This window comes from Carassius carassius, chromosome 37 (genome assembly GCF_963082965.1).
Source record: "Carassius carassius chromosome 37, fCarCar2.1, whole genome shotgun sequence".
NCBI classification, from domain to species: domain Eukaryota; kingdom Metazoa; phylum Chordata; class Actinopteri; order Cypriniformes; family Cyprinidae; genus Carassius; species Carassius carassius.
The window spans coordinates 13,029,266-13,055,112 of record NC_081791.1 but is presented as its reverse complement, the minus strand read 5'-3'; the positions used below and the strand labels follow the sequence as shown (position 1 = coordinate 13,055,112).

The 25,847-nt window shown below is 40.3% G+C and overlaps 1 protein-coding gene and 1 pseudogene across 2 annotated transcripts in view; one reads left to right on the top strand and one right to left on the bottom strand.

Annotated features, from left to right (window-relative positions):
* Nucleotides 1-1,365: 1,365 nt before the first annotated feature.
* On the bottom strand, nt 1,366-4,208 carry LOC132118667 (COMM domain-containing protein 7-like; annotated as a pseudogene).
* Nucleotides 4,209-4,747: 539 nt separating this feature from the next.
* Nucleotides 4,748-25,847, top strand: part of LOC132118035 (DNA (cytosine-5)-methyltransferase 3B-like) — a 66,914-nt gene continuing 45,814 nt past the window's right edge. The window contains exons 1-3 of one of the 2 annotated variants that reach the window (XR_009425876.1): nt 4,748-4,874; nt 4,985-5,187; nt 13,527-13,625. Coding sequence is in view for 1 of the 2 variants with exons in the window: in XM_059527509.1 (XP_059383492.1) it covers nt 13,566-13,625 (60 nt within the window). In the remaining variant the exon portion in view is untranslated. Of the gene's footprint in view, nt 4,875-4,984; nt 5,188-13,526; nt 13,626-25,847 lie in introns of those variants that run through there. The other variant, XM_059527509.1, reaches the window with a different exon arrangement.

The following is a 25,847-nucleotide window of genomic DNA, read 5'->3' as shown; positions in this document are numbered from 1 at the left end:
ATTTTGAAAGGGATAGTTCACTCAAAAATAAAAATTCTGTCATACTCACCCCTTGATGTTGTTCCAAACCTGTAAGATCTTCATTCATCTTTGAAACACAAATTAAAATATTTTTGATGAAATCTGAGAGCTTTCTGACCCTCCAGAGACAGCAAGGGAACAACCACATTGAAGGCCCAAACGTAGTAAGGACATTGTTAAAACAGTCCTTTAAAGACTTCAGCCTTCAGCGATTCAGCCTTAATTTTTATGAAGCTACGGAAATATGTTTTGTGCGCCAAAAAAAAAACCTTTATTCAACAATGTCTTCTCTCACCTTGTCAGTCTCCACTGCACATACATGAGAGTTGGATGCGTTGTAGATAAAATAAAATTACAGCTGAACCACCGATGTCAAATATTTTGGGAAAAAACTAAGAATGACGGTCCACCTCTAGATCTAACTCTTAGTGGGATGTAAGCAGATCCTACAAAGTTATAGGAGATCACCACCAAATTGGCAAAACAGAACACAGTTATGAATTATGAGAGTGTGCTAACCGTTTGAGGTGCAGCTGAATGAGTGTCACACATCTTCCGACACGCAGCGCAAGTTGTGGAAAGCCTGGTGCTAATGACTCACGACCTGCACATTCTGACATGCAAACAGAATAGTGGCAGTCAATAATTGATAAAATTAGAGTATGAAAACGGGACTAAATTAACCAGATTTCTCAGAATGAAAAGAACGGAACTATTACTGCTCAAAGACAGGGAAACTACAAATCAATTGGATGATTTATATACACAGCCTCTGGGTGTGTTCTTTGATATTCTAGGTCTTGATATTAAGTTCCTTCAGGACACAAATACCACATAATAGGAAACTCATTTATTACATCAGTCTGACTCTTTGTAAAGCATGACAGCCTTTGATAAAGGCAAACACTTCTCAAATGTCTGCTGACGGCAAAATGTATACATTTCCTTACACCTACAAGCAGTAGCAATCCAATTTCCAACTTATTACCTTTAATTACAAAGTTATTACAAAATGTAAAATGTATTTTATTTGTAATTACATTATTTATACAGTAAGCAGATGGTTTGGTTTAAAATATATTAATTTATTAGTGAGCAAAGTACAAAAACCACATATGCTGGTACAAAGAAATGTATCAAAGGTTTAATAAACAGAAGATCATCAATAAAGAGCAACAATAATGTGGAATGTGGTCTTTGTCCCAAACAAAAACAATCACACAACTTAAGATTAGTGAATTATAATTATCAAAGGTACTTCCTGAAACATTTGGTGAGTATGGGAACATCATTACAGTTGTTTACTGTTCAACAGGCAAAAAAGGCAAACTCTGATTACAACGGTTAACTGAAACAGCTAGCTTTGGCGCGCTCCATCTCATGGAGGAAGTTGTAGAACTGAGGTAAAGTCAGCTCTAATGTAGACAGATACAAACAAAATATCCTCAAACCACTGAATCATGTAAAATATGTTACAACTTGTTACAAAACAATGGATTTGGAGAAAACTTACACATGTACACATTTTCTGTTATGTTTCCTATTCTGATCACCAGCTTCAGCTGTGAAAACAATGAAAAAGTGTAATGAATAAGCCTGTATAAATATCTAATAACTCTAAAACTTCCTAAAGCAGACAGATGTTTCAGATCAAGAGTTGGGTCGCTAAAGAAAACATTAGACTGAACATGAAAAACAACATATACCAAACATTAGCCAAATAAACCCCACCATGGTTATAGTATAACTAATATAACATACCAGGGGAGTCCTGAAAAGGCATTTTCTTCACATCCTAGTGCAGTCAGTTGGAATCGTAATTAGAAACTGGCAATATTTATATTTTAGATGGGATAAAAGGAGATGGTAGGTACTTTATACCCGCCCGCATTCTCCAAGTGTACTATTACTGCCCGCATTCTCCAAGTTGGCTCCTGCCCTGGGAAGTCGTGGCCTAATGGTTAGAGAGTCGGACTCCCAATCGAAAGGTTGTGAGTTTGAGTCCCGGGCCGGCAGGAATTGTGGGTGGGGGGAGTGCATGTACAGTTCTCTCTCCACCTTCAATACCATGACTTAGGTGCCCTTGAGCAAGGCATCGAACCCCCAACTGCACCCCGGGCGCCGCAGCATAAAAAATGGCTGCCCACTGCTCCGGGTGTGTGCTCACAGTGTGTGTGTGTGTGTTCACTGCTCTGTGTGTGTGCATTTCGGATGGGTTAAATGCAGAGCACAAATTCTGAGTATGGGTCACCATACTTGGCTGAATGTCACGTCACTTTCACTTCACTTTCACTTTCACTTTTATAAATTATAAAGGAGGAAGATGATGACATAATATTAAGAAAATGCATTTTCTTCTAAGACGAGTAATAGCACACCATCAGTCCCTTAGACTTTAGTGTTTTGCTGGAGTGCACTGATTCAGACCAAGTTTGCTTGTGATCATGCAGTCTCTCATGATTCTGTGTGTTAGTGCATGTGCTAAGGTTCTCATTAAGTCAGCGAGAATCTTTCTCTCTATCATTTACTGCCTCATCTCTCATTTTTATATAAATAAAACTTCTGGCTGTGTGTTACATGAGGCTATATGTACTACTTAACAATTAGGCTACTCTACTAATCATCTCATTAATTTAAAGAGATATTCCACCCAAAATTGAAAAATCTCTCAATAATTACTAACCTGCTGTACTGTTTACTGGTTTACAGATTTAAAAAAAAAGTTGTTTTGTTAGGTTTTTTTCTTGCACACAGCTATCGTTTTGCTTCAAGTTGCTGTTGTTGTACGAATGTTGAATTAAGTCTCAGGTTCTATTAAACTTTTTTTACTCACTTAAGTACAGGATTAAATATTTTAAAGGTTGAAATGTACAAAACTTTTAAAATCCGAATAGATTTTTAAAACACTAGGCATCCTACATTTTATAAATGGTTACGGAGATAAACTGGGCATCATGCACTGAATGTCTGAGACAAACCTTAGTGTAAAAACAAAACTCTCATTGGTAGATGATGCATGACAAATAAAAAAAAGCGTGTTCTGAAATTAGCTCAAAATATCAAACATGTTTCATATCCTCTGACTGGGTGGAATCATAGTCTGTAAGTAATAAAATAAAGAAGTTTTGTACAATTTTCTGTGAAATCCTTCAAATCTGACTGCCCAAAATCTGCGGACTTGAACTGACTTTTTCCAACAAACATTCTGTAGCCAAATACAACTTTAAAGGGTTAGTTCACCCAAAAATAAAAATTACTCACCCTCATGTCATTCTAAACCCGTAAGACATTTGTTAATATTCAGAACACAAATTAAGATTTTTTTTTTATTAAATCCGAGAGCTCTCAAAACCCCTGATGTCACATGGACTATTTTAAAGATGTCCTTTGTGTTTTCTCTTTCTGGACCTGGGAACATTGCAGTTCTTGTTGCTGTCTATAGAGGGTCAAAGAGCTTTTGGATTTGATCAAAAATATTTTAACTTGTGTTCTGAAGATGAACGAAAGTCTTTTGGGCTTAGAACGACATGAGGGTGAGTAATTAATGAGAAAAGTGATCCTTTAAATCTGATTCAGAATAATGTATAAGGTAAATGTATGTTAAAATCAATCTCTTGATAAATGTTTGGTCAGACGTTTAAAAAATTGAAGAGGTTTACCTGTAGAAAGATGTTTCCAGTCTTTTGCAGCTCACTTGTACTAACAGTAACTGTAAAGAAAAGATGCATTTAAATTACTCTCATATTATTTAATCACATTATTTCTATTCTTATTTGCACTGTAATATAGATCTACATACTAATATTTATCCATTGCTTACCACCAAATTTCCACTCCATGTCAACAAGCTGGTTGACCATTAGTGTCTGTCCCACGGCAAGTCTGGACAAAACAGGACAGTGGATTCTGCACTGAAATAAATGGAAGATGTAGACATACTGAATCTTGCAGCCATACCAATTCACAAACACATTGAAACAACTAAAACACCAAAACAATTATGTTAAGACAAACTTGGTCAGAGAAATGACTTGCCTTGTATTTATAAAAATATTTATTTGCAGATTTATTTTTTTATACCTTTTAAAACAGTCTTTACATAGAGAGTACACTATATAGGCAGCCCACTAGGTTTTGAAATGCAGTCTATGCGTTTTTTACATCTCTGTCTGATTTCTCAGATACATATTATTCTACACCAACACTTTTTTCCCCATCATTTAATTTAATACGTTCCTCTTCACTCTAATGTCTAAAAGCACAGGCAGCAGACTAATGCATTCTGATTGGTAGGGTCGACCAGACTACATGTGACATTAGGTTCAGATTCCCCAGGGCAATTTGCCACAAGGGCTATTTGCATATGTTAGGATCCTCTAGACGCATAATGCAGCAATTTGGTGTAAAATAAACTGAACAATCACTCAGCGAGATTAGGATCATAGCATGTTTTGATCAGGGCTGGGGTCAGGCTAAACAACTACATTTGATGTTATCACCAGGGGAAGAGACTGCATTATTCATTGGTGAAATTTCAGATAAAGGTGCTCGATTTGTTCAAGATGAGGGTCCTGAAGGATTTACCATGAGGTAGGAGGAGGACACTCTTCATCAGAGCCCTCAGTGGTGCTGCACTCATCCCATTCTCTCCCGCAAACTCCGTAAGCTGACGCAAGAACCTCTCTGACTGATGAGGAAGGAACACAATATGTAACTTTTATTTTTATTTTATTGTTTCTGTTAACTACATATTTTCACAATTTTACAAGTTATCACAATATACATTCACATAATAAGTCTTTTTTCACTGGCTTGTCTGTTCCTAATTCAGACAAGACAACTTTTTCCCTGGAGTAAGCAATATTATGGATACAGGATTCATATTTTAGCCAGAAACAATGGTTTGAAGTTAAAAATGTCTCAAGGATGGATTTGTTTCTTACAAACATTTGTTTTCTTGCAGAGCTGTTCACTTCACAGGACATTAACTGATGGAATGGAGTGCTAAGGATTACTATGATGTTTTTATCAGCTATTTGGACTCTTATTCTGATGGCACCCATTCACTGCAGAGGATCCATTGGTATACAAGTGATATAATACAAAATTTATCAAAATCTGTTCTGATGAAGAGACAAACTCATCTACAACTTGGATGGCCTACGTGTGAGTAAATTTTCAGTTTTTGGGTGAACCATTCCTTTTACTTTTTTTTTTTGTTTTTTTTGGTTCATGCATTTGCAGAGACTTTTATACAAAAGGAATTGTATTTCAATTAAGTTACATATTTTATCCTTTTATGCATTTCCTGTCAATGATTTAACACAGAACTGGCTTTACAGAGATGTAATCTCAGAGCGTTGACCCACCTCTTTGGTTTCTAGAAGGAACTGGTATAAGATCTCTCTCAGACACACAAACTGCTGCAATAGGGAAAAAATAAAGTTGAGTAACTGCCACTGAATAAAGGTTTCATATTTGTACTACCTAGGTAAAAAAAAAAAAACAGAAAATATTTAATATGTATATTAATACAGACCCCTTTTAAGTAGCGGAGAAACATGCAGATAATTGCACACATCACTATTTCCATATTTTATAATACCAGTCCACAAAATTATGAAAAAAGTAATGAAAGTATGGACAAATTATGTAGGCAGATGAACATTAAATAAATCAAAGCTACATTATATATTTTAAGTTCTACAAATTTCCACAGACCAACTTTATGAGGTATATCTTGGTATGCTTTTAAACAGTTTTGAATGAGTTCCCAAGGAGTTCAAAGGTCTTGTTGGCTGCACTACCTTGTCCTGGATTAGTTTCACAATATGCAGAAAATGTATTAAAAATTCTCATTATAACATACAAAAATTATAAATTTTGTGAAGCAGTTTTTGCTTCAGATGTTGAAATTATACAAATTAAATTTACATAAATAAATAAACGAGTCATGCTACATGAGTGTAGGATCCTGGAGGCAGTTTACAGTTTAGCTCAATCCCCAATCAAACATACTTTAAAACCTCTTAAGGATTGCTTGAAAATTACAGGCGTGTTTAATTAGGGATGGAGATAAAATTCTGCAGCACAGTGACCCTCCAGGACTGGGGCTGCCCATCCCTGCCCTAGAGGTACACAGATCCACCCAGCACAGTCTCACAAAATCCTGTGGGACACACACACACACACACACACACACACACACACATATATACAGTATATGAGTGTGTGCGTGTGTTTAATGAAACTGTTTTTTTTTTTGCATTGTGTGTGTGTGTTCCTTGATTAAGTCCATTATATTTATAAAAAAATTCAAACTGCTTCCTCAAACACACACACATATATATATATATTTATAAAAAATAAAATAAAACCGTTTCCTCATACATTCACTGCAAACCAATCAGAGTGCCTTTTATCAATTTCCTGCTGGAGATGGAAGGCTGAACTAAGAACACTTTATATAAAAGGATAAAACTGTATTATATGATTTTATGACGTCTCTAAATGCAATAAATATAAGTTTACATTATCCCAGGTTGGCCGTGCTAATGCAAGTGTTATGGTAATCTCATGTGACTAAACGTTACAGACACAGGCGACCTTTTTTCTGAAGGTCAGATGATCGACAGCCACGTTTATTTACATCTAATTTAATTAAATTATACAGAAAATCTGTTGATCACAAATACTCTAAACCCATTCATTAGTATCATAAATCCCACTTTCCTCTCGCAGCATACTGAATTCCTACCTGTTCACTGATTTTATTCAGATTCAGAAAGTCAGTGCTGACATTATCGGGTAATGTAGCATTCGTGAAGTGTAACGGCAACATTGTTTATCTGCAGCTCTGCTGCTGATACAGTGAACTCAACTGACTGTCACATCTGCTTCCACACTTCCGCTGCTCAGTGCTCAACGATTCCACGATCAGCACTTTCGCCATTCTCATTCGTGAGAGCCTGAGCACATGTGACCATGACAATTTGTAGTTCAGTGATAATCTAGATTGTTGTATGCATTAGTTAAACTATCATAGAAGACAAGATAAGTAAATATTATTTTCCTTGCAAAAAGTAGATGATTCATTTTTTTTTATTCAGGCTACATCCAATCAGTGCCGATGAACTTCCATGATATTAACCCTTAAATATGCAGAAACATAAAAATACATCAGAAAATTAATTTAATGTTATTTCCCAAAACATCAGGAGTCAAATAGTACATTTTTAATGTTTTTATTCATTTTATATAGTTGTCCAATTTGTAGCCATGTGACCCTGTGCTATACAAAACCAGTCATAAGGGTACTTTTTTATATTTTTTTTTTATTGAGATTTGTACATCATCTGAAAACTGAATAAATAAATAAACTTTGATGTATGGTTTGTCAGGATAGGACAATAATAAAAAAAATCTAAATATTGAGAAAATTGCCTTTAAAGTTGTCCAAATTAAGTTCTTAGCAATGCAGTTTTAATATATTCACGGTAGGAAATGTACAAAATATCGTTATGGAACATGATCTTTACTTCATATCCTAATTAGTTTTGGCATAAAAAAAGAAAATAAATAATTTTGACCCATACAATGCATTGTTGGCTGTTGCTACAAACCCCCCTGCTATTTATGACTGGTTTTGAGGTCCGGGGTCACAATATAAAACATAACAACATTAATTTGACAAATCCTAATGCAATGCTATAAACTCTGTTTCTTAGTTTGCTTAAGGTCATGGGTGGCTTGGTATAAAAAACAGACATGGTTTTTTACAGGGATCAGTTTTTTAATTAAATGCTTTTCTCATAAATTGGGCACATTCATTGTTGGTCGCTCCCCCATGCTGTAAAATGTCTGTATGGCAACATTTAATATTGTATAGCCTACAATATTATATTAAAGGTGGTGCAATATACTAAGTAGATATTTAATCATGTGTGACAAGCAATCCAGTAAACATAAAAAAGTAGTTCTGTAAGCGGGAGTAAAAATTAACATATTTATGGCACAAAATAGAATCACACAGAACATGTGCATGGAACACACCGATCTCATCCCGAGAAAGGGTTAACAGAAGGAGGTAAAAGTAGCTTTTATTCAGTGGGAGTGTGATTCGAGACCCGGGAAAAGTCACGCCTGAGTGTAGAGGCGAAAGACCGAGCGGTCCTTGTGAACGAGACACCATTTACATATTCCTCCCTAAGGGTTTAAAGGCGTGTGTACCAGCAGAGATTAGTGGGACATACCTCCGCACTTTGGCAGTGGACTACTCTAACGGCACCTTCGGTCTCTGCGTTTTTGTAATAACACTACTTTCTCCAGAGACAGGTAAGTTCCATACCTCTTCTGCATGGAGCTCTAGTGCGCGTTCTCGAGGAGAGTTCAAGTGCTGCATGACCGCACATGTCTGATGATAAAGACTACTTGCTCAAACTTAGTTTTATATTAGTTACTTTAAGCTGTAGATTCTATATGTAACTGGAATGTATTTAATTTCGGGTTGTTAAAGCATGGAATAGTGTGTGGTTATCGAGCGCGCATGGCTGAGGCGTGCGGAAAGCTTATAGGTCATTATGTAAGCGTTGGGAAGTTTGTGAGATTTATTCCTCATTTCCTGCATTACCTGTCTGAGTTCTTTAGTGTTTTGTGCAAATCTTCGTTCGACAAAAAAAAAACATTTATTATTCCAAGATTTCCGTGTTCACATGCACATCCAGATGTTTGGTGAAGATGCAGCGTACAAAAAGAGTGCTTTCCTCATATTAAATAATAATAGTCGGTAAAAGTAACTGAAATCAATATTTTTAATTTTGTACTTAAAAAGCTTTTTTTTTTCAGAAAGAAGCGAACTTTCCGAATATGAAGTAAATGCTCTCAAATAATTTTTGTTGTATTAAAACCGGTTTGTTTCGTTGACGTCATGGAAGTGTTATATGGCGCGTCACGCGGATTAAAGTTTTTACAGTTCTGACAACGTCTTACTTTTGCAACATAATTAATTATGGAAACATCTCATTTATATTTCTGCCCTTTTCACAAGCGCATCGCCATGCATTTATAGTTCATCGAAAATTAAAGTTCTATCATTGTTTAACTTCCCAAGGAGTTCAACTCCAAAAAGTATGACTCTCTTTCTTCCGTGGAACCGTATTCAGAAAGTGAGTGATTGACAACCTCGGTCATCGTTCACTTCCCTTGCATGTTTTAGGAAAAGTTAATAACGAATGAGGGTTTCATTCTGCCTAACCGCTCATTTTGGGTTCCAGTGAAGAGAGATAATCACACAGGTTTGTTCCAACATGAGGTCGAGTATATGATGACTCTTGACTTTCATTTTCGAGTGAGCTCTCCCTTTAAAACAATAGAAACGTGAGCGCGTGGGATAAATAAGCGGGCTGAGTGCAGGTGAATTCCGCAGCGGGGTGAATGTGAGTTGAGTCGAGCGTGCATCTGAGCGAGGGGTAACGCTCTAATTGGCGTTGCGTGCCCGCAGGGCCTCTTAGAGGAATTCCGCGCCGTCACTTTGGCTTTGGGCTGCTGCATAGAATTTTTGTGGACTCTAGCAACAATGAAACTGCACATAGAGTTAGAACGACATGGCCAGCTCGAATACTGCGACCTTCTCTCGGCTTTTATTAGCTACTAGGTTATATCTATATCTGGTCACATATGTATCCACGGTGAACGCAGATTAAGAAGTGAAAATTCACTCTATATTTTTTTCTGTATGCATGCTATGCCATGTACAGTACAGACCAAAAGTTTGGACACACCTTCTCATTCAAAGAGTTTTCTTTATTTTCATGACTATGAAAATTGTAGAGTCACACTGAAGGCATCAAAACTATGAATTAACACATGTGGAATTATATATGGAATTATATACATAACAAAAAAGTGTGAAACAACTGAAAATATGTCATATTCTAGGTTCTTCAAAGTAGCCACCTTTTGCTTTGATTACTGCTTTGCACACTCTTGGCATTCTCTTGATGAGCTTCAAGAGGTAGTCACCTGAAATGGTCTTCCAACAGTCTTGAAGGAGTTCCCCGAGAGATGCTTAGCACTTGTTGGCCCTTTTGCCTTCGGTCTGCGGTCCAGCTCACCCCTAAACCATCTCGATTGGGTTCAGGTCCGGTGACTGTGGAGGCCAGGTCATCTGGCGCAGCACCCCATCACTCTCCTTCTTGGTCAAATAGCCCTTGATGCCTTCAGTGTGACTCTACAATTTTCATAGTCATGAAAATAAAGAAAACTCTTTGAATGAGAAGGTGTGTCCAAACTTTTGGTCTGTACTGTATGTTTTAAAAATGTACTTTGACCTTTTTATTTTTAACTAAGAGTCATAACTGGACCAGTGTTGCCAACTAATTTTCAGGGGAAGATGCTAAAGGAATGTCAATTTGTTGCTCAAAGTTGCTAAATTACATTGTAATGTCACTGCACGATGATATTATTACAAATTATGATGCAAAATTGTCACTACTTTAACTACACTTTTTTAATATATGTTAATTTAGATCTGTATATAATGTAATATACTATTAAAATATAAATAACTATTTATATTATTTATATAAAATACAAAACAAAAACGTGTGCCTTTTTATTGTTTGAGTCATTTATCAAAAGCTGCTAATAGTTGCCAAATAAATGTTTAAAATAGCTAGATTTGTTGCTAGGTGCTTTTCGAAGAAAAAAGTTGCTAGGGTAAGAGTGAAAAGTGGCTAAATTTAGCAACAGAACTGGACAACAGACTTCTGTCTGGTGAAACATGCAGGACTTATGCAGTCACGTGGTCTGCCTAAACCCTGCCCCTGAAACTCAAATTTACCCAGAGTCCCTTTCAAGGAAAGTCTGTTCATTTGTGGCCATATTTCCAACGCCTCCAGGCAGCTATTTCGGGCACCCAAGATTAAGTCCTGTTTACTTGATTGGGGAAATCCTGAAATCAACAACAAAATCTTACACGAATGGTCCCATAGGCCTACATGTTGTTTTTTATACTCAAATAGCATAGAAAAATCCTATATTTCAGGCTGAACCAGCAAATGCTCATGTGCAGTCCTCAGAACACTCACTGTTTCTTTGGCCCTGTCCCAAATGGCACTCTTCATGTGTACTTGCAGTATTGAGGGCTTACAATGCCAACCATGAGCGTTTGTCCGTTAGGTCCATAAGTGCATGGTGTGTCCAATTTGTCATTTTAGCTTTCAGAAGGATGCTCACGAGTGCCCCCTTTGTGGCCATTGCACCCTCTATATGCATTTCTGCTCAGCCCACACTGAGACAAGCTCCACAGCAGACTTACTGCATTACATCAAGAAAGTCTGTGGACTCAGAGGAAGACTGCAAGGGTTTAGGGGTGTGGTTTGGGACAGGGCCTATGACAACTGGAGCTTCTAACAGCCATGGCAGTGATGCCATGACTTTACCAACTGGCAATTGTTTCTTTTATGTAGAAGACAGGACTTATCCCGCCATACTGTGTGTTGGTTTATCTGTCTCGTTATATCTAAAGTCTTTGGCTCATTTGCCTCCACTTTTGAGTGCAACGCCCACATCTACAAATCTATTCAACAACTAATATACAGAACCAAGTTCACGCTCACTTTCGATAATCTGTTACACTTATTAATGTTATTGCACAATTTCAATAGAATTCATTTTGCAGCACATTCTTAAATGGAATAAACACATTTAAAAAATCAGACCTGATGCACATTCTTTATCATTTATCATCATTTTGTATTTGCGTGTTTTCCCAAATCGTAAATGTGAATGAAGAGGACTTGAATGCACCATTTGCAACTACCTTACTTTTCTACACTTACAGTACTTGAGGAAACATGTTTTGTGTTATTCATAATAGACCTTGATAATGATCTTAATCTTTTTTTTATTTGAAACTTAATATAGGTTTTGTGATCATTGTGGCAGATTCAAATACACACATACACACTCAAAATGCATTAATACAAAAACCTTCCTCACATTAGGTTTAGTCGACAATCTTTGTCATTCATACAGACCTTTGATGTGGCCTCTTATTGTATTCTCTCTTATTCACCTCTCAGTTCTCCTACTGGGCTGTGGAGTGAGCTTGTGTGGTTATAGGACCCATAAGGAAAACTTACGCATTGTCACTTAGATAATGGACTTGAGATCCATAGAAGTTGAGAAGTAAGTGCCTTTGTGTGTGTACTTGCACACTCTTGTCTGCGGACTTAAGCACAATGTCCTCTAGCCATTTCTTGTAGGATGCACCTGGAGGTCTTGCCTGTGTCCTGTTTGCATAATGTGGTTTGACACTTTCCCCAGTTTCCCTATTTCCCCAAAACTAATGTGCATGTCAGATATAGACTGTTATATAGACTATAACTGCCTTCCAAAGTGATGGGAAAAGGTCATTATGAGTTATAATGACACAGAAATGCATTCACCACCCTCAGGGTGCAACGTGAACAACAGCTGTGATCTGAAAGTATGAATGGCTGATGAGTGTTGTGTTGATGGGCTAAATGTTTCTACCTCATGGGATTTTTGAACTACAGCTGAACACGAACTCTATATAATGATATTAAATAATTATATAAATCATGGCACTATTAAAGGCAGTTCACCCAAATATGAAACATTTGTCATCATCTTGTGACAATAAGCTCAGAATTCTGACCTCTCAGATAAATCCATAAAAATAGTACCCAATGTGAAGGAATCTTCCTTTTTGATTTTCCGCCCATATTTTGAAGTGCTCATTGCATTGTGCTTTAGGTTTAAAGGAACACAGCTGTTTTTCACGCAATTAGTTTCTTGTTTACACCAGATTTGTGTTTCTTATTTTTTAAGCAAATTGCCTGTGTTTGGCCCATTTGCAAATCAGTCAGTAAAATCGTCTACAGTTAACTATAACTAAATGCACATGGCTTGCTAATCAAAACAGATGAATTAAGTCTCAGTGAAACTGTCCCACTCTTCACAACTTCTAAACCAATCTATTATCGTGCAAACTATCAGTGATCCGAAATGAGCCATTCAATTATCAGAATCTGTCAGACCAATTACTGACACAATTACCAAGTTTTGAAGCATGAATTCAATGTTTTGGTTGAGTTACTACATTTTATAGACATGCTAATGGAGTTGTGATGCTCCATAAAAAAAGTTGTGACAATTACACGTACAGTGCAATATTGAGACTGTTGCAAGAAAAAAAAAAGAAGATTCTTTGTCATTGCTTGTGTAATGACTTTCACATAAAGTCATTATTTTTATTTGGCCTATTTTTCTATTTATTGTTCTCGGAGGATATTTTAGGGTTTCCTATGGTCAAATACTGTATGATCACATATTTAGTTGAGACATAGGTCAATGTAATCTATAACACTTATCTATTAATTATATCTCAGAGTTCCATTTTGTTTTGTTTTTTAAGTTATATTTGCTATGTTTGCCCCTTTTTGCCATTTAACCAGTTCTAATGTTTCTTTTTTTGACAGGACTGAGAGGAAGAAATAAAAAAGACTACTGAAATAGTGATGCCATCCAACAAGTATTCCTCCGCTATCATGGCGGAAAGTGACAAGATGACTGCCACGGTAAGATAAAGAAAAAATGATGGGATAGCATTAGGTTCTGTCATGATTTGCCATCCACAGAAGAGGACATTTCGAAAAAAACTTTCTGCATGCAGTTACAAGGAATGGTGCAAATGTGCAAATTTTTTGCATTTTTCCTCTATATTGTGCCGTCTTATTTACTACATTCTAATATTGTGCAATACCTTTAACCGCTATTCACTAAAAATCCAGCGTCCACCCTGACGCACTTTTCCAGTGTCTGCATCACTTTAATGATATCAGCCTTACTTTCTCTCCTACATGCACACAAAGAGTGTGTGGAGGTGTGGAGTGGTGTGGGTGTCTCACTCGTCTCTGGTGTTTTGGGTTCAAAATGAGGCCAAAGGTGCAGTGGAATTTATAGGATTAGAGAAAGGAGAGAGAGAGTGGAAAATGGCAGTGTCTGGTTCTCCCGGAGGAAGAGCTGCCTTAACAGGTTTTTCTTTACGGCAGCTCGATTCAACTTTGTCCTGATTTTTTTTACATTCTAATTGATTTTTCTGTAAATCAGGCAAGACTGCCTCATTTCTTTCTTCTGATCCTGCACTTCATAGAGCGCAAAGAGAGAGAGATAAAGAGAGAGCGCAGGCTCTTTGAGCGCTGCACCTGGCCGAGGAAGTGCTCTGGATCCCAGAGACCAGCTGCTTGGCCGGGGAGGAGAGAGAAGCACACTGGCCATTCAGATGCCTAGGAACACGTGCCATGGTCAACTGAACCTAGTCTGTACTAACAAACCTGTTTTATGAAACGTCTTAAAAGGTTCTGACCTCTTTTAACTCTGTTGCAGCATGTCAGTGTTCTGAACATCATTACATCTTTTTAACTTAAAGGAATGTTTGGGTTAAATACGGGTTAAGCTACTGACACAATTTTTCATATGCTATCAGTAACCACAGAGAGTTATTTAAACTCGCCTTAGTTTGAAAAGAAAAATGTGCTGACAGAAATGGAAGTCTGTGGTGTAGGGTTGTCACGATACCATTATTTCTTTCTGAAATCCTGAAAGTATGGTTATAGTCTTGCCATATTTATGACCTTAATGTCATTTGTCGCAGCCCAAGTGTTTTAAGTTTAAAGTGATAGTTCACCCAAAATTGAAAACTCGGTCATAATTTACTCTCACTTCTAAGCTGTATGACTTACTTTTCTTTTGTGAAACAAAAATTAAGATACTTTGAGAAACTTTTTTTCCTCACAGTGGAAGTCAGTGGTCACCAAAACTGTGTGGATACCAACATCCTTCAAAACTTAATTTTTACATTCCACAGAAAGTCATACAGGTTTGGAACAACATGAGGATGAAGGATTCTGATGACAGAATTTTCCTTTTTGGGTGAACTATCCCTTTAAAGCTGGAAACTCTATGGTTTGTATTGGAAATCTGAGTTTCACTCGTGGATTAATTGTGTGATAACAGGTTCGTTGACTTACAGGTTTGAGGACATGACATGTGCTTCCACATTTTGCATCTTGTCTGGAATTATGTATTTCTGCTTTAACATAACTGTTATCTGATGAGCCTCTCTACTCAGTGTACTCAAATATGCCTTTGGTTACTGTGAGAGTGTGCGTTCACATGGTTGGCAAGCATGGCAGCAGACACACAAAGATCTCTGGGAAATAAGTGAGTTTTCACACATTACTATTCCTTGGTGTGTGTGTAGTATTATGTGGTATAAAGGAGATCTGAGCCACCTGGTTTGATCCACTGACTTTCTTCAGCCTTTCAAAAGCTTGAGGATGGGGTCGGGGGCCCCTTTAGGCAAAACCAGTGCAGGGGGTGTCATTAGGAGCCAGCAGAAAAATAAACTGAATGACTGAAGGAGCCTATAAACCCTTTCACCTCTCCAGCCTCTACTTGCCTGTAAATCATGAATTCATGGTTTAGTTTTATTTAAGCTTATTCATGTGTGTTCATGCTAATGTGATTTGAGCAGCTCTTAAAAGAGATATTTTGGTCATGCGGTGCTCCAATGCATCATGCTGATGACATGAGCAACAATTCATGTTTCAGGATTGTCATTCCTATGTGAGTCATTGTTCAAATCATTGTATTTTATAAAACACTTACTTAAAGTGATAGTTCACCCAAAAATGGAACTCCTGTCATTTCCAGACAAATGTATAATCTGGTTTAATCCGAGTCTTGTGAAGAGATAAAATGGCTTTATATAATGTACTGATTTAATTGAGGCTTTTAGTCGCTTATAAACACACATACATGTAGCGCATCACATGTGGTAAACATGGAAAAATGTGCGTCATATGCTGAAATAGGTCTCATTGGTTGCATTCATGTTTGAACTTAGTGCTGGGCGGTAAACCGGTTCATACCGAAAACCGGTGTATATTTTCGTTACAACGTTAATTTTGAATATACCGCCATGTATTTAATTACTCAGCGTTAGGAACGAATGTTATGCTGCGCCGCGGCCGCGCGACACTGTTTCAGATGGACCCTTTACAATGTTGCACTTCTAAGCAGCGACTGCGAGGCGTGGTGAGGGTACACACATTATTGCTCTGATGTTACGTTATAACGCCTGTTTCACACATAGTCCGTCTGCTGTGCGTATTAACGGATTCCAGCTGCACGAGGTTGCGGTCTGTCAGTGCGTTCAAGGAGCGGTCTGTCGTCTGCAGCAGTGCAGCGATTGTTAACAAAGTGAGTCTATTTTTGTTGTGCTCCAGGCGCTGAATTAAAGTGAAAGCGCATTGTTCACGGGAAAAATGAACATGGATTGACATGGAAACGCAGTCACATGGGTTTTTGGCTAGGTTTAAAACAAGAAAAAGGGCACTTTTAGATAAACAAGGAAAACAATATATATGTTCACTTTTATGGAAGCAGAAAAACAAAGTTCATTAAGACCCGTGGGATTGCTTGTGATAAAGATTTAAATGCAAAATGCACGTTATTGTGTTTAAATGTTTTGCCGCTTGCTTAAGCAGCTTATTATACAAACCTAGAAGTAAAATGCATGAATAATGAGTTGTTTATATTTACTGAGTTTAAACTAATGTCTATATGAAAGATTGTTACTGTTCTGTGATTAAAAAAAGAAAAAAATTATATAATATATATATATATATATATATATATATATATATATATATTGTGGCGGGGTGAAGACGGACACAATGAGGAGGTACAGATGATTTCCCCGAAGGGTGGATTTTTATTAATAAATATAGGGTTGAAGGTGGTGGCGTGAGGTGGCTTGGTGCAGGGTGCTCGGCTTCCTCTTCGGTCTGTGCGCTGTGGTAGTGTGGGTCCGTTGTGCTCTCCCGTGTGCGGTGGGGCGGGCGGTCACACACTGCTCTCTGCAAACAAGACAGATAGATAGGTTTAGCCGAGTCTCGTGGAGACATCTCTCACCTCTGTCTTCGTTTGCTGTGCTTAAGAAGGCAGCTCTTGCTGGTGCGCAGGTGTGGCCGCTCAACCCGTGACGAGCAGGAGCAGGTGTGACTGCTCGGTTTCCAGGGCAATGCTGATGAGAGCTCGAGACACGTGTCATACCAGCCCACCCCCCCCACCCCCAAGTGTCGTCCTAGTCCTGTGGAGAAGCGGGGAAACTGGGGGAGGGCGGGTAGTGGACCCTGACAGACCTGCGAAAGCTGCCCAAATCCGAGAGAGTCCGTCGGCGTTGGCGTTGGCCGTCCCCGCTCGGTGTTGCACGGTGAAGTTGAAGTCCTGGAGCGGCAGGAACCACCGCGTCACTCTCGCGTTCGTCTCCTTGGCCCGGGCCATCCACTGCAGGGGGGCGTGATCTGTAATGAGAGTGAAGGGGCAGCCGAGGAGGTAATACCTGAGCTCCAGGACTGCCCACTTGACGGCCAGCGACTCCCTCTCCACTGTAGCGTACCGTTGTTCCGTGGGGTCAGCTTTCAGCTTATGTAGATCATCGGGTGTTCCTCGCCGTCGTGGACCTGGGAGAGGACGGCTCCCAACCCGGTGTCGGATGCGTCCATCTGCACCAGGAAGGGACAGTTAAAGTCGGGTGCTCGGAGTACTGGCTCCGTTGTTTGTGCTGCCTTTATCCAGTGGAACGCCGCCTCCTTCTCGGGGGTCCACGGGACCTTCTCCGGTTGCCCCTTCCTGGTCAGATCTGTCAGGGGAGAGGCTAAGGAGGAGAAGTTAGGGATAAAGCAGCGGTAATACCCTGCCAACCCCAAAAAAGCCCGTACCTGCATCTTGGAGGTGGGTCGCAGCGCGGAGAGGATTGCTGCCACCTTCTTCTCCTGAGGTCTAATCAGGCCGCGACCCACCTGATACCCCAGATACTTCGCTTCCGAGAGGGCCAAGTGACATTTCCGGGGGTTGGCAGTCAGGCCAGCCCGGCGCAGTTCCAATAGCACCCTCCGCAGCCGCTCCAGGTGGTCCTCCCAAGTCTCAGAGTGTATGACGACGTCGATGTAGGCCGCCGCGTAGGCCTGATGCGGCCAGAGGAGGACGTCCATCAGCCTCTGGAACGTGGCCGGTGCTCCGTGGAGGCCGAAGGGAAGGACCCGGTATTGCCAGTGTCCGTTTGGGGTCGAGAAGGCCATCTTCGGCTTGGCCTGTTCCGAGAGAGGGACTTGCCAGTATCCCTTCGTGAGGTCGAAGGTTGATATAAACTGGGCCCTTCCCAGACGGTCCAACAACTCATCGACGCGGGGCATGGGGTAGCAGTCGAACTCGGAGACTTCGTTGAGGTGGCAGAAGTCATTACAGAAGCGGAGGGTGCCGTCGGGCTTCGGAACCATGACGATGGGGCTGGACCATGGGCTGTGAGATGGTTCAATTACCCCTAACCTCAGCATCTCATGTACTTCCTCCTCGATGGCGTGTCTCTGAGCCTCCGGGAAACAGTAGGGCCGCTGCCGGACGATGGTTCTGGGTGGCGTGCGGACATTGTGTTCCAAGACGTGGGTCCGCCCAGGCTGGGGGGAGAACACATCTGGAAACTGACTGACCAGGTTCTGCAGCTCGGTCTACTGGGCGGCGGTGAGTTGAGGGTCCATGTCCACAACCACGGGAGTCACTTTGGTGTAGGCCGGTCTTCTGGGTGGCGGAGAGTTGAGGGTCCATGTCCACAACCACGGGAGTCACTTTGGTGTAGGCCGAGAGCTGAGGCCCTGTTCCGACCCAGCGCTTCAGGAGGTTAATGTGATAGAGTTGGTCCCTCCTCCGTCTTCCGTGGCTGTCGCACTCGGTATGTAACGGGGCCGACATTTTCGGTGATGGGGTATGGACCCTGCCAGGTGGCCAGGAACTTGCAGGCAGCCGTGGGGACCAGGACCAGGACATGGTATCCTCACTGGAACTCACGTGGTTGGGCCGCCCGTTTATAATGTCGCTGCTGGGCCTGTTGTGCCTTGAAGAGGTGCTCCCGGACGATGGGCATCACGAGGTCAATTCGATCCCGCATCTCACGCACGTGTTCCACGGTGGTACGGTGTACGGCCAGTTGTTGTTCCCAGGCCTCTCGGGCAACGTCGAGCAGACCACGGCGGTGTCGCCGTGCACACAGCCAAGGTCGTTACGGAGAGCGGGGTGCTTCGGTGGGCATGGGCTCATCTCGAGGGCCGGGATCTGCCGGCCTGCTCACCGGTCGCTGGGTGCCCTCCGGCGTGCGCAGCTCCTGGACCACCCTTCGGGGAAACGGCGGCGCTCTCTCTCAAACCTCCCATTGTTGGGTGGCCTCCGCCAGCTCGATGGCCTCCACCAGCTCGTCCACGTTTGCTGGGTTCCGCATGCCGGCTGCCTGACGAAGCGGGCGGGGAAGGGCCCGAAGGACGCGATCCACGACGACACGCTCCACTACCTGGTGTGCGGTGGGACCCCCGGCCAGTAACCAGTGCTGCGCGAGACGGGAGAGGTTGGCCGCTTGAGCTCGGGCCGGCTGCCATGGATCAAAGGCCCACTCATTGAAGAGCTGGGCAGCGCTGATCGGTGAGAGCCCCATCCGGCCCAGGATTTCCTTTTCATCGTGGGACGTCATCCTCGGCAGCAGCTGCGTGGCCTGGACACGGGGGTCAGGCAGCGGAGTACGTGTGCCGGCAGTCATACGGAGCGCGGCGAGCTCCCGCTCAGTTTCCCCTTGCCGGGAGGCCATGTGCTCCATAATTTGTTGCTGGCGGATGCTCACCTCGGTGAGGCGCTTCAAAACTTCTTCCATCGCCGGGGGAGGAGCGCCACCTGGGGAAACCAGAGAAGACACGTGAGCCAACAGGGCGTGTGGCAAAAGAAAAACCAAAAAAAAGACAGACAGATAGGTTTAGCCGAGTCTCGTGGAAACATCTCTCACCTCTGTCTTCGTTTTCTGTGCTTAAGAAGGCGGCTCTTGATGGTGCGCAGGTGTGGCCGCTCAGCCCGTGACGAGCAGGAGCAGGTGTGACTGCTTGGTTTCCAGGGCGACGCTGATGAGAGCTCGGGACACGTGTCACAATATATATATATATATATATATAGGGCTGGACGATTAATCGAAAAATAATCAAAACCGAAATTCATAACCTCTAACCGACGTAATTTTCCCATGTCAGTTATTTCGTTTTTTTAATCCTGTTAACACTTCCCCCTTAAAAGCATACTACTGCGTGTGTAGCCACATGACTCTGCTCTCCAGTCAGTGGCATAAAAGCAAAAGACTGAGGTGAACGTCGGTTCAACACATAGTGATGGCGCGCGAGCGGTGAGCCTTGCGTCTTCACTAAACTTTGTCAGTTGTATTTGTTTTATGGTTTGGACGTTCAAGCGATTAGATGAACAGATGTGTAGTCTTATATCGAGCTACCATGTTCGCGCAGCTGCATTGTGGCACATACACTCATATAAACAGTAGCTATGAAAATCGCTCGCACAGAGGAACACAGAAACTAGTTGTCAGCGCTGTCCTGTGATTTATCTCTAAAGTAGCTTACAATCTCAAAACTTATTATAGCATGTTTGTGTGCAGCACACATGAAGCACAAGCACGTGCATAGAGAGCAGCAGTCAGCGCTCGCGCTGCGGGTTCCCGGTTTGTGTCCGTTCTCGGACTGTTCTGTGTATCTGAACTGTAGAAAAGGTTGTTCCGAGTTGAAACTATGATACAGAAAACTACATCAGTATATCATCATAAACGCAGCCGTTTTTGTCTTACGTGAACATAAACAGATGAGAAAGAAAACACATGTGCAGTATTTTTGCTTAAAGAGACAACAGCCTAATAAATGCGCTGCCTGTCATTAATGTTAATCAAAGAACAAAAGAAAATCATTCACTGATCTTGACTGAATATATTTAATAACTTTACTTGATTAATCTTTATTTTATTTATAAAAAGAAAACTATGCAGTGTTTTTAAACTTTTAATTACAGTTTCTCTACCTGAAATTTAGTTTAGTTGTATTTATTTATGATATTGCTAATTGATTTTTTTGTTCCTTTCTTATTACTGACCTATCTTATTAGTTGTCTTTAACACTTTAATATTTGAATTTTATATTAATCTAGTTGTTTTTGCTATGGTATTTTTTTTTTATTACAGGCAAAATTCCTCTTGCAGTGTTTTGTAGGCTGCTTATTTTTGCTCATGTTATTCAGCTGCAACAGAATGCTTTGTAAAAATGTTTGCCTCAATTTTTTTTATATTGGTTTTTTTATCTTATTGGAATCGAAACTAGGAATCGATAAGAATCGGAATCGATAAAATTCAAACGATACCCAACCCTAGTAAGAAATGTAGAGCTGAAACAACGAATCGATTTAATCGATTAAAATCGATTATTAAAATAGTTGTCAACTAATTTATATTTCAAATCTGCGGTGACCAAAGTGTGGCAGTAATGAGCCACCGGAGGTTTTACTCAGCCAGTACAATAGGAGAAGTAGCGAATAGCCAATAGCTGGCCTCGTTTTATGTCACGTGCTTCCCGAAACAGCGTCTCTGCAGCATTCAGCGGGATGTGGGAGTACTTTACTTTGAGCTTTCAAAAAAGAAGATTAACCTGTAAACTCTGCACTACTGAACTGTTTAAGGGGCCGTTCACATATCGCGTCTTTTGCGCGCTCATGTTCGTTATTTCCAATGTAGGTGCGCAGTATGCGCGCTCATAATGGAAGCGACACGGTCGCGATGCGCCCGTTTTTCCAGGCGCGTCCGCACCGCATCGAGTTAAAAACATTTCAACTTTTCAGAATGCGGCAAGCGCACCGCGGGTCATGTGACAAGAACTAAATAATCAGCTTCATCCTTTCCCGTAATAACGTTTAAAGCTCAGCCAAGATGAAGGAACAGCTGATCATAGCTGTATATGGATTTCCATTTTGAAATAAATTTAGTAGCAGAGCTACTGCAAGCGATTTTTTGAGCTGCAAATCCATTTATCCTTTGCTGAAATTTCCGCGTCTTCAAGGAGAGAGCACGTCATGGTTACTAAGCAAAGGCAGACGCCTCAGGGGTGCTTCTGCCCGAGTGCTTTGGAAAGGAGGAGAAAGCGGTGCGCCTAGCGTTTTCCACACGTTTTTAGGCGCGATATGTGAACGGCCCCTAAGACTTTTATTTGTGCAGATTCTCCAGTACAATGTTGTTTGCAAATGTTTAGTCGTAAAAGCTGATAACATTGCTTTTTAACAGTTAACATTTAAAGCTTTACAAACGTGTTCTGTGATCAGTTTGTCGTTTACCAGTTCATAATTCAGTCGTGCAGCCTAATTATGACTGAATGAGAGAGGTAAATGTTTAAAGATATTTGAAATGCACTTTTTTTCTAAGTATTCACTGCTCTTTTTCACACAGCAGGTTTTTTGTGTGTGTCCGATTTTCTGATGGATTTTACTTTAAATTGTGAGTTCCATTCAGGTTTCATGCCATTGGCACTTTATTCGAAGGATTGTTTACAATTTCACAGCATAAGCTATAAAGCTGTTTCCCAGTAAATAATAAAATACAACGCACTGCAATCTTATTCTGTTTTATCCTTATTCTTCGTGAAAATATGTTCTGAAAGATTCCTTAAGCTTTGTTCGGGATGTTAAACTACTTTAGGAGCTCTAAGGACTGGCATGGTGAAAACATTATTTGAAATCTCCTTGTGAAATTTGCTAGAGTATGGGTCAGTGTTTTGATTGCAGAAGAGTTCAACAAAAGGATTACTAACACATAATAAAACAACTCCAGGTATATTTTTGATGAGGATATGACAATGCAAAATGGTTAAAATCTCTTAAAAATCTATGCTGAATGATAAAGACCCTTTATTAATAATTTACTTGGGGGAAAAAATGGGAAAAACTAAAATATAAGTGCATAAACCGATTAATCGTAAAAATAATCGACAGATTAATCGATTATCAAAATAATCGTTAGTTGCAGCCCTAAAGAAATGTTAAGAACATAGCTAAAATAACTGCTGATAGTCAATCATATTTACAGTACAAACCTTGTCAGTGAACTCTGATGGCAAAAAGAACAAAACCGATACAAAATAATAGTTCATTAATCGTAATCGAGGTAAAATGTTCAATTAATCGAGGTTTTGATTTTAGGCCATAAACGTCCAGCCCTATATATATATATTTTATTTTTTATTTTTTTACATGATATGAAATGAAAACAATGAACAAATGTTGTGTTTGTGGACTAAACTGACGCAGATCAGTGGCGGACTGCAAACACGTCCTGTGTGAAAGCACAATGAGTCCGTGCTGCGGACTGCATACGCACTGCAAGGAGATTATGCATATATAATATCCATTTTATGCAAGTGTTGTCGGGCTAAAATTGTCGCCAAAGGCGGCAACACGAGCAATTTGCTCCAGCACCTTGGCCGCAAGCACGTCTTGGAATATCAACCAGCAGAAAATGCATTGTACACCTGATTATGCATGAAAAAAAAAAAACCCGTCATAAACCGGAAAACCGGTATAATTTTGAAAAAAAAAAACGATATATAAATTTTTGGTCAAACTGCCCAGCACTATTTGAACTTATGTGTTTATCATATGTTATGTGCTCTATTTATGTTTGTTATTATTATCAAATGTAAATAAATGCCAGAATTAAAGGGATGGTTAAAAAAAAAAATTCCAGCATTATTTACTCACACTCAAGTTGTTTTGAAATACTTTGATTAAACCATTTGATTCATATGGATTAGTTTTGCTGTTTGACGCCTTTTAAGACCTTTTTGGAACTTCTACGCTTTAGTTACCTGTCCAGAAAGCTCATATGTTTCATTAAAGTTAACATATCATTAAAATCTGACTTTTCCAGGTTTTAAGTGCCATAATCAGGTCTCCGTTGCATCTGCCAACCAAGGAAATGTGAAAAAAATTAACCCAGTAACTTTGTTTTGGTAAGCCTTTTTATTGCCAGCTACTGCAAGAGCGAGAGCGTATGATTTCTCTCCCCTAGATATGTTGCAAAGGGATCTCATTATAATATTACCGCCCCTTAATCTGTAAGTTTCCACACACTGCACCATCATTTTAATTTTGCATCGAGAGCAGTGTTGAATGGTGTCAGTGCATGAGCAAAACATGCTAACTGTTCTTTCTTTGTCTGCATAGATGAGCACAGAACACTATTTAGAGTCCCAGCCTCAGAGGAGACAAGAGAGCAGTGGATTTATTGATTTCTTTACTGTATATTGTTGCTGCCACACAGATCTAATATAAACATGCTTTATTTCCCAGCTGTTAAAGGGATAGTTCACTTTCAAATAAAATTTTGGTATGTTTTAGATTACCTCAAGGTTATCCAAGATGTAGGTTTCTTTGTTTCCGCAGTATTTTCCATTTTGATATTTTTCGGTCAAACTGTTCTTGTCTGTGACTCATATAATGGAGGTATATGGTCACCATCTCAAAGAGTATGCACAGAGGAGTCCAAATTAAACAATTCCCCATCGTAAGTACACATTGATGACCTAAGACACGAAATGAGTGGTTTGTGTAAGAAGACGAACAGTATTTATATTGTTTTTACCTCTTGTACACAACCACGTCCAACTGATCTGAGTGCGCGAGTGCTTCCTGATGTGACGTGCGCGTGTGCTCTGGCTTAGTCTGTGCAAGCGCGGAAAGTGCCGGAAGTGATCTCTCGCGCATGAACGTCACTCATTGTTTACTGTTTACCACAATATATAATATAATAAATATAATGCAGTAATTGTAATTAATTAATTTGTTTATAATGCACCCTATAGTCGTTGCGATTAAAATAAAAATACAACACATTACTCACTCTATTGACAGCGTGCCATTGGGTCCCTCTGGCATTGGACGTCGCCTCCAGTTTATACGTGGCAAACTAAACACAACGTGCAAAAAGCTGCGTCTCAACAGCGGAGAAAACTCAGGAAGTTCAGTCAGGCAGGTGTGTGATGCGATACTGTCAATGTCCTCGTCGTCGTCTTGTAGCTGTTCCATTCATGACAACATATGCTCTCCACTTCTGTGGGCATCTCACAACACTTGTGTCACGTTCGGTGTTACAAAGAACCACGGGAGAGAGAACCAATTGCAGGTAAGTCATTTATTAAAGGGTAATCCAAAGGGGTAAACAGTCCAGGCAGGGTCAAAACCAGAATATCAAACATAAACAAGACACGAAGACAAGGCAAAGCAAGGCAAGAAGCGACGGACATGAATAACTATAGGACATTAAACAAGGACTCCGTAACACAGACTCAGACAGACCGGGTATAAATACACAGAAGGATAATGAGGGAACAGGAGACAGGTGGGGAACAATCAATACTAACAAGGAGGAAGGTGACCAAATAAGGGAACAGGAAGTGATAAGGTGACAGACACTGTGAGAAAGGGGGACATCTAGTGGAAACCCAGGGACACAACCCAGACACTGTGACAACTTGCTACTAAAACAACACCAATTTTGAAGAGATCTCTGTCTCTCTGAGGCTTGAAGACATGCTGCTGCAGCGGATCGCTCCTGAGTACTTGATATGTGTATTCTGGATCAAATAAATATGGTTGTGAAAAAAATGTAATATTGTCTATGGATATATTGAAATCGTCTTCAATTGCAATTTCCTGTACATCTAAATATGTTTAGATCTTCACAGTGAAAGGTAACACTTCTGAAATCTCTGTGTAAACCATAGACAGTAAGTGTAAACAATGAGATCACTTCCGGGGCTTTCCGCGCTTGCACAGACTAAGCCAGAGCGCGCGTGCACGTCACATCAGGAAGCACTCGCGCACTCAGA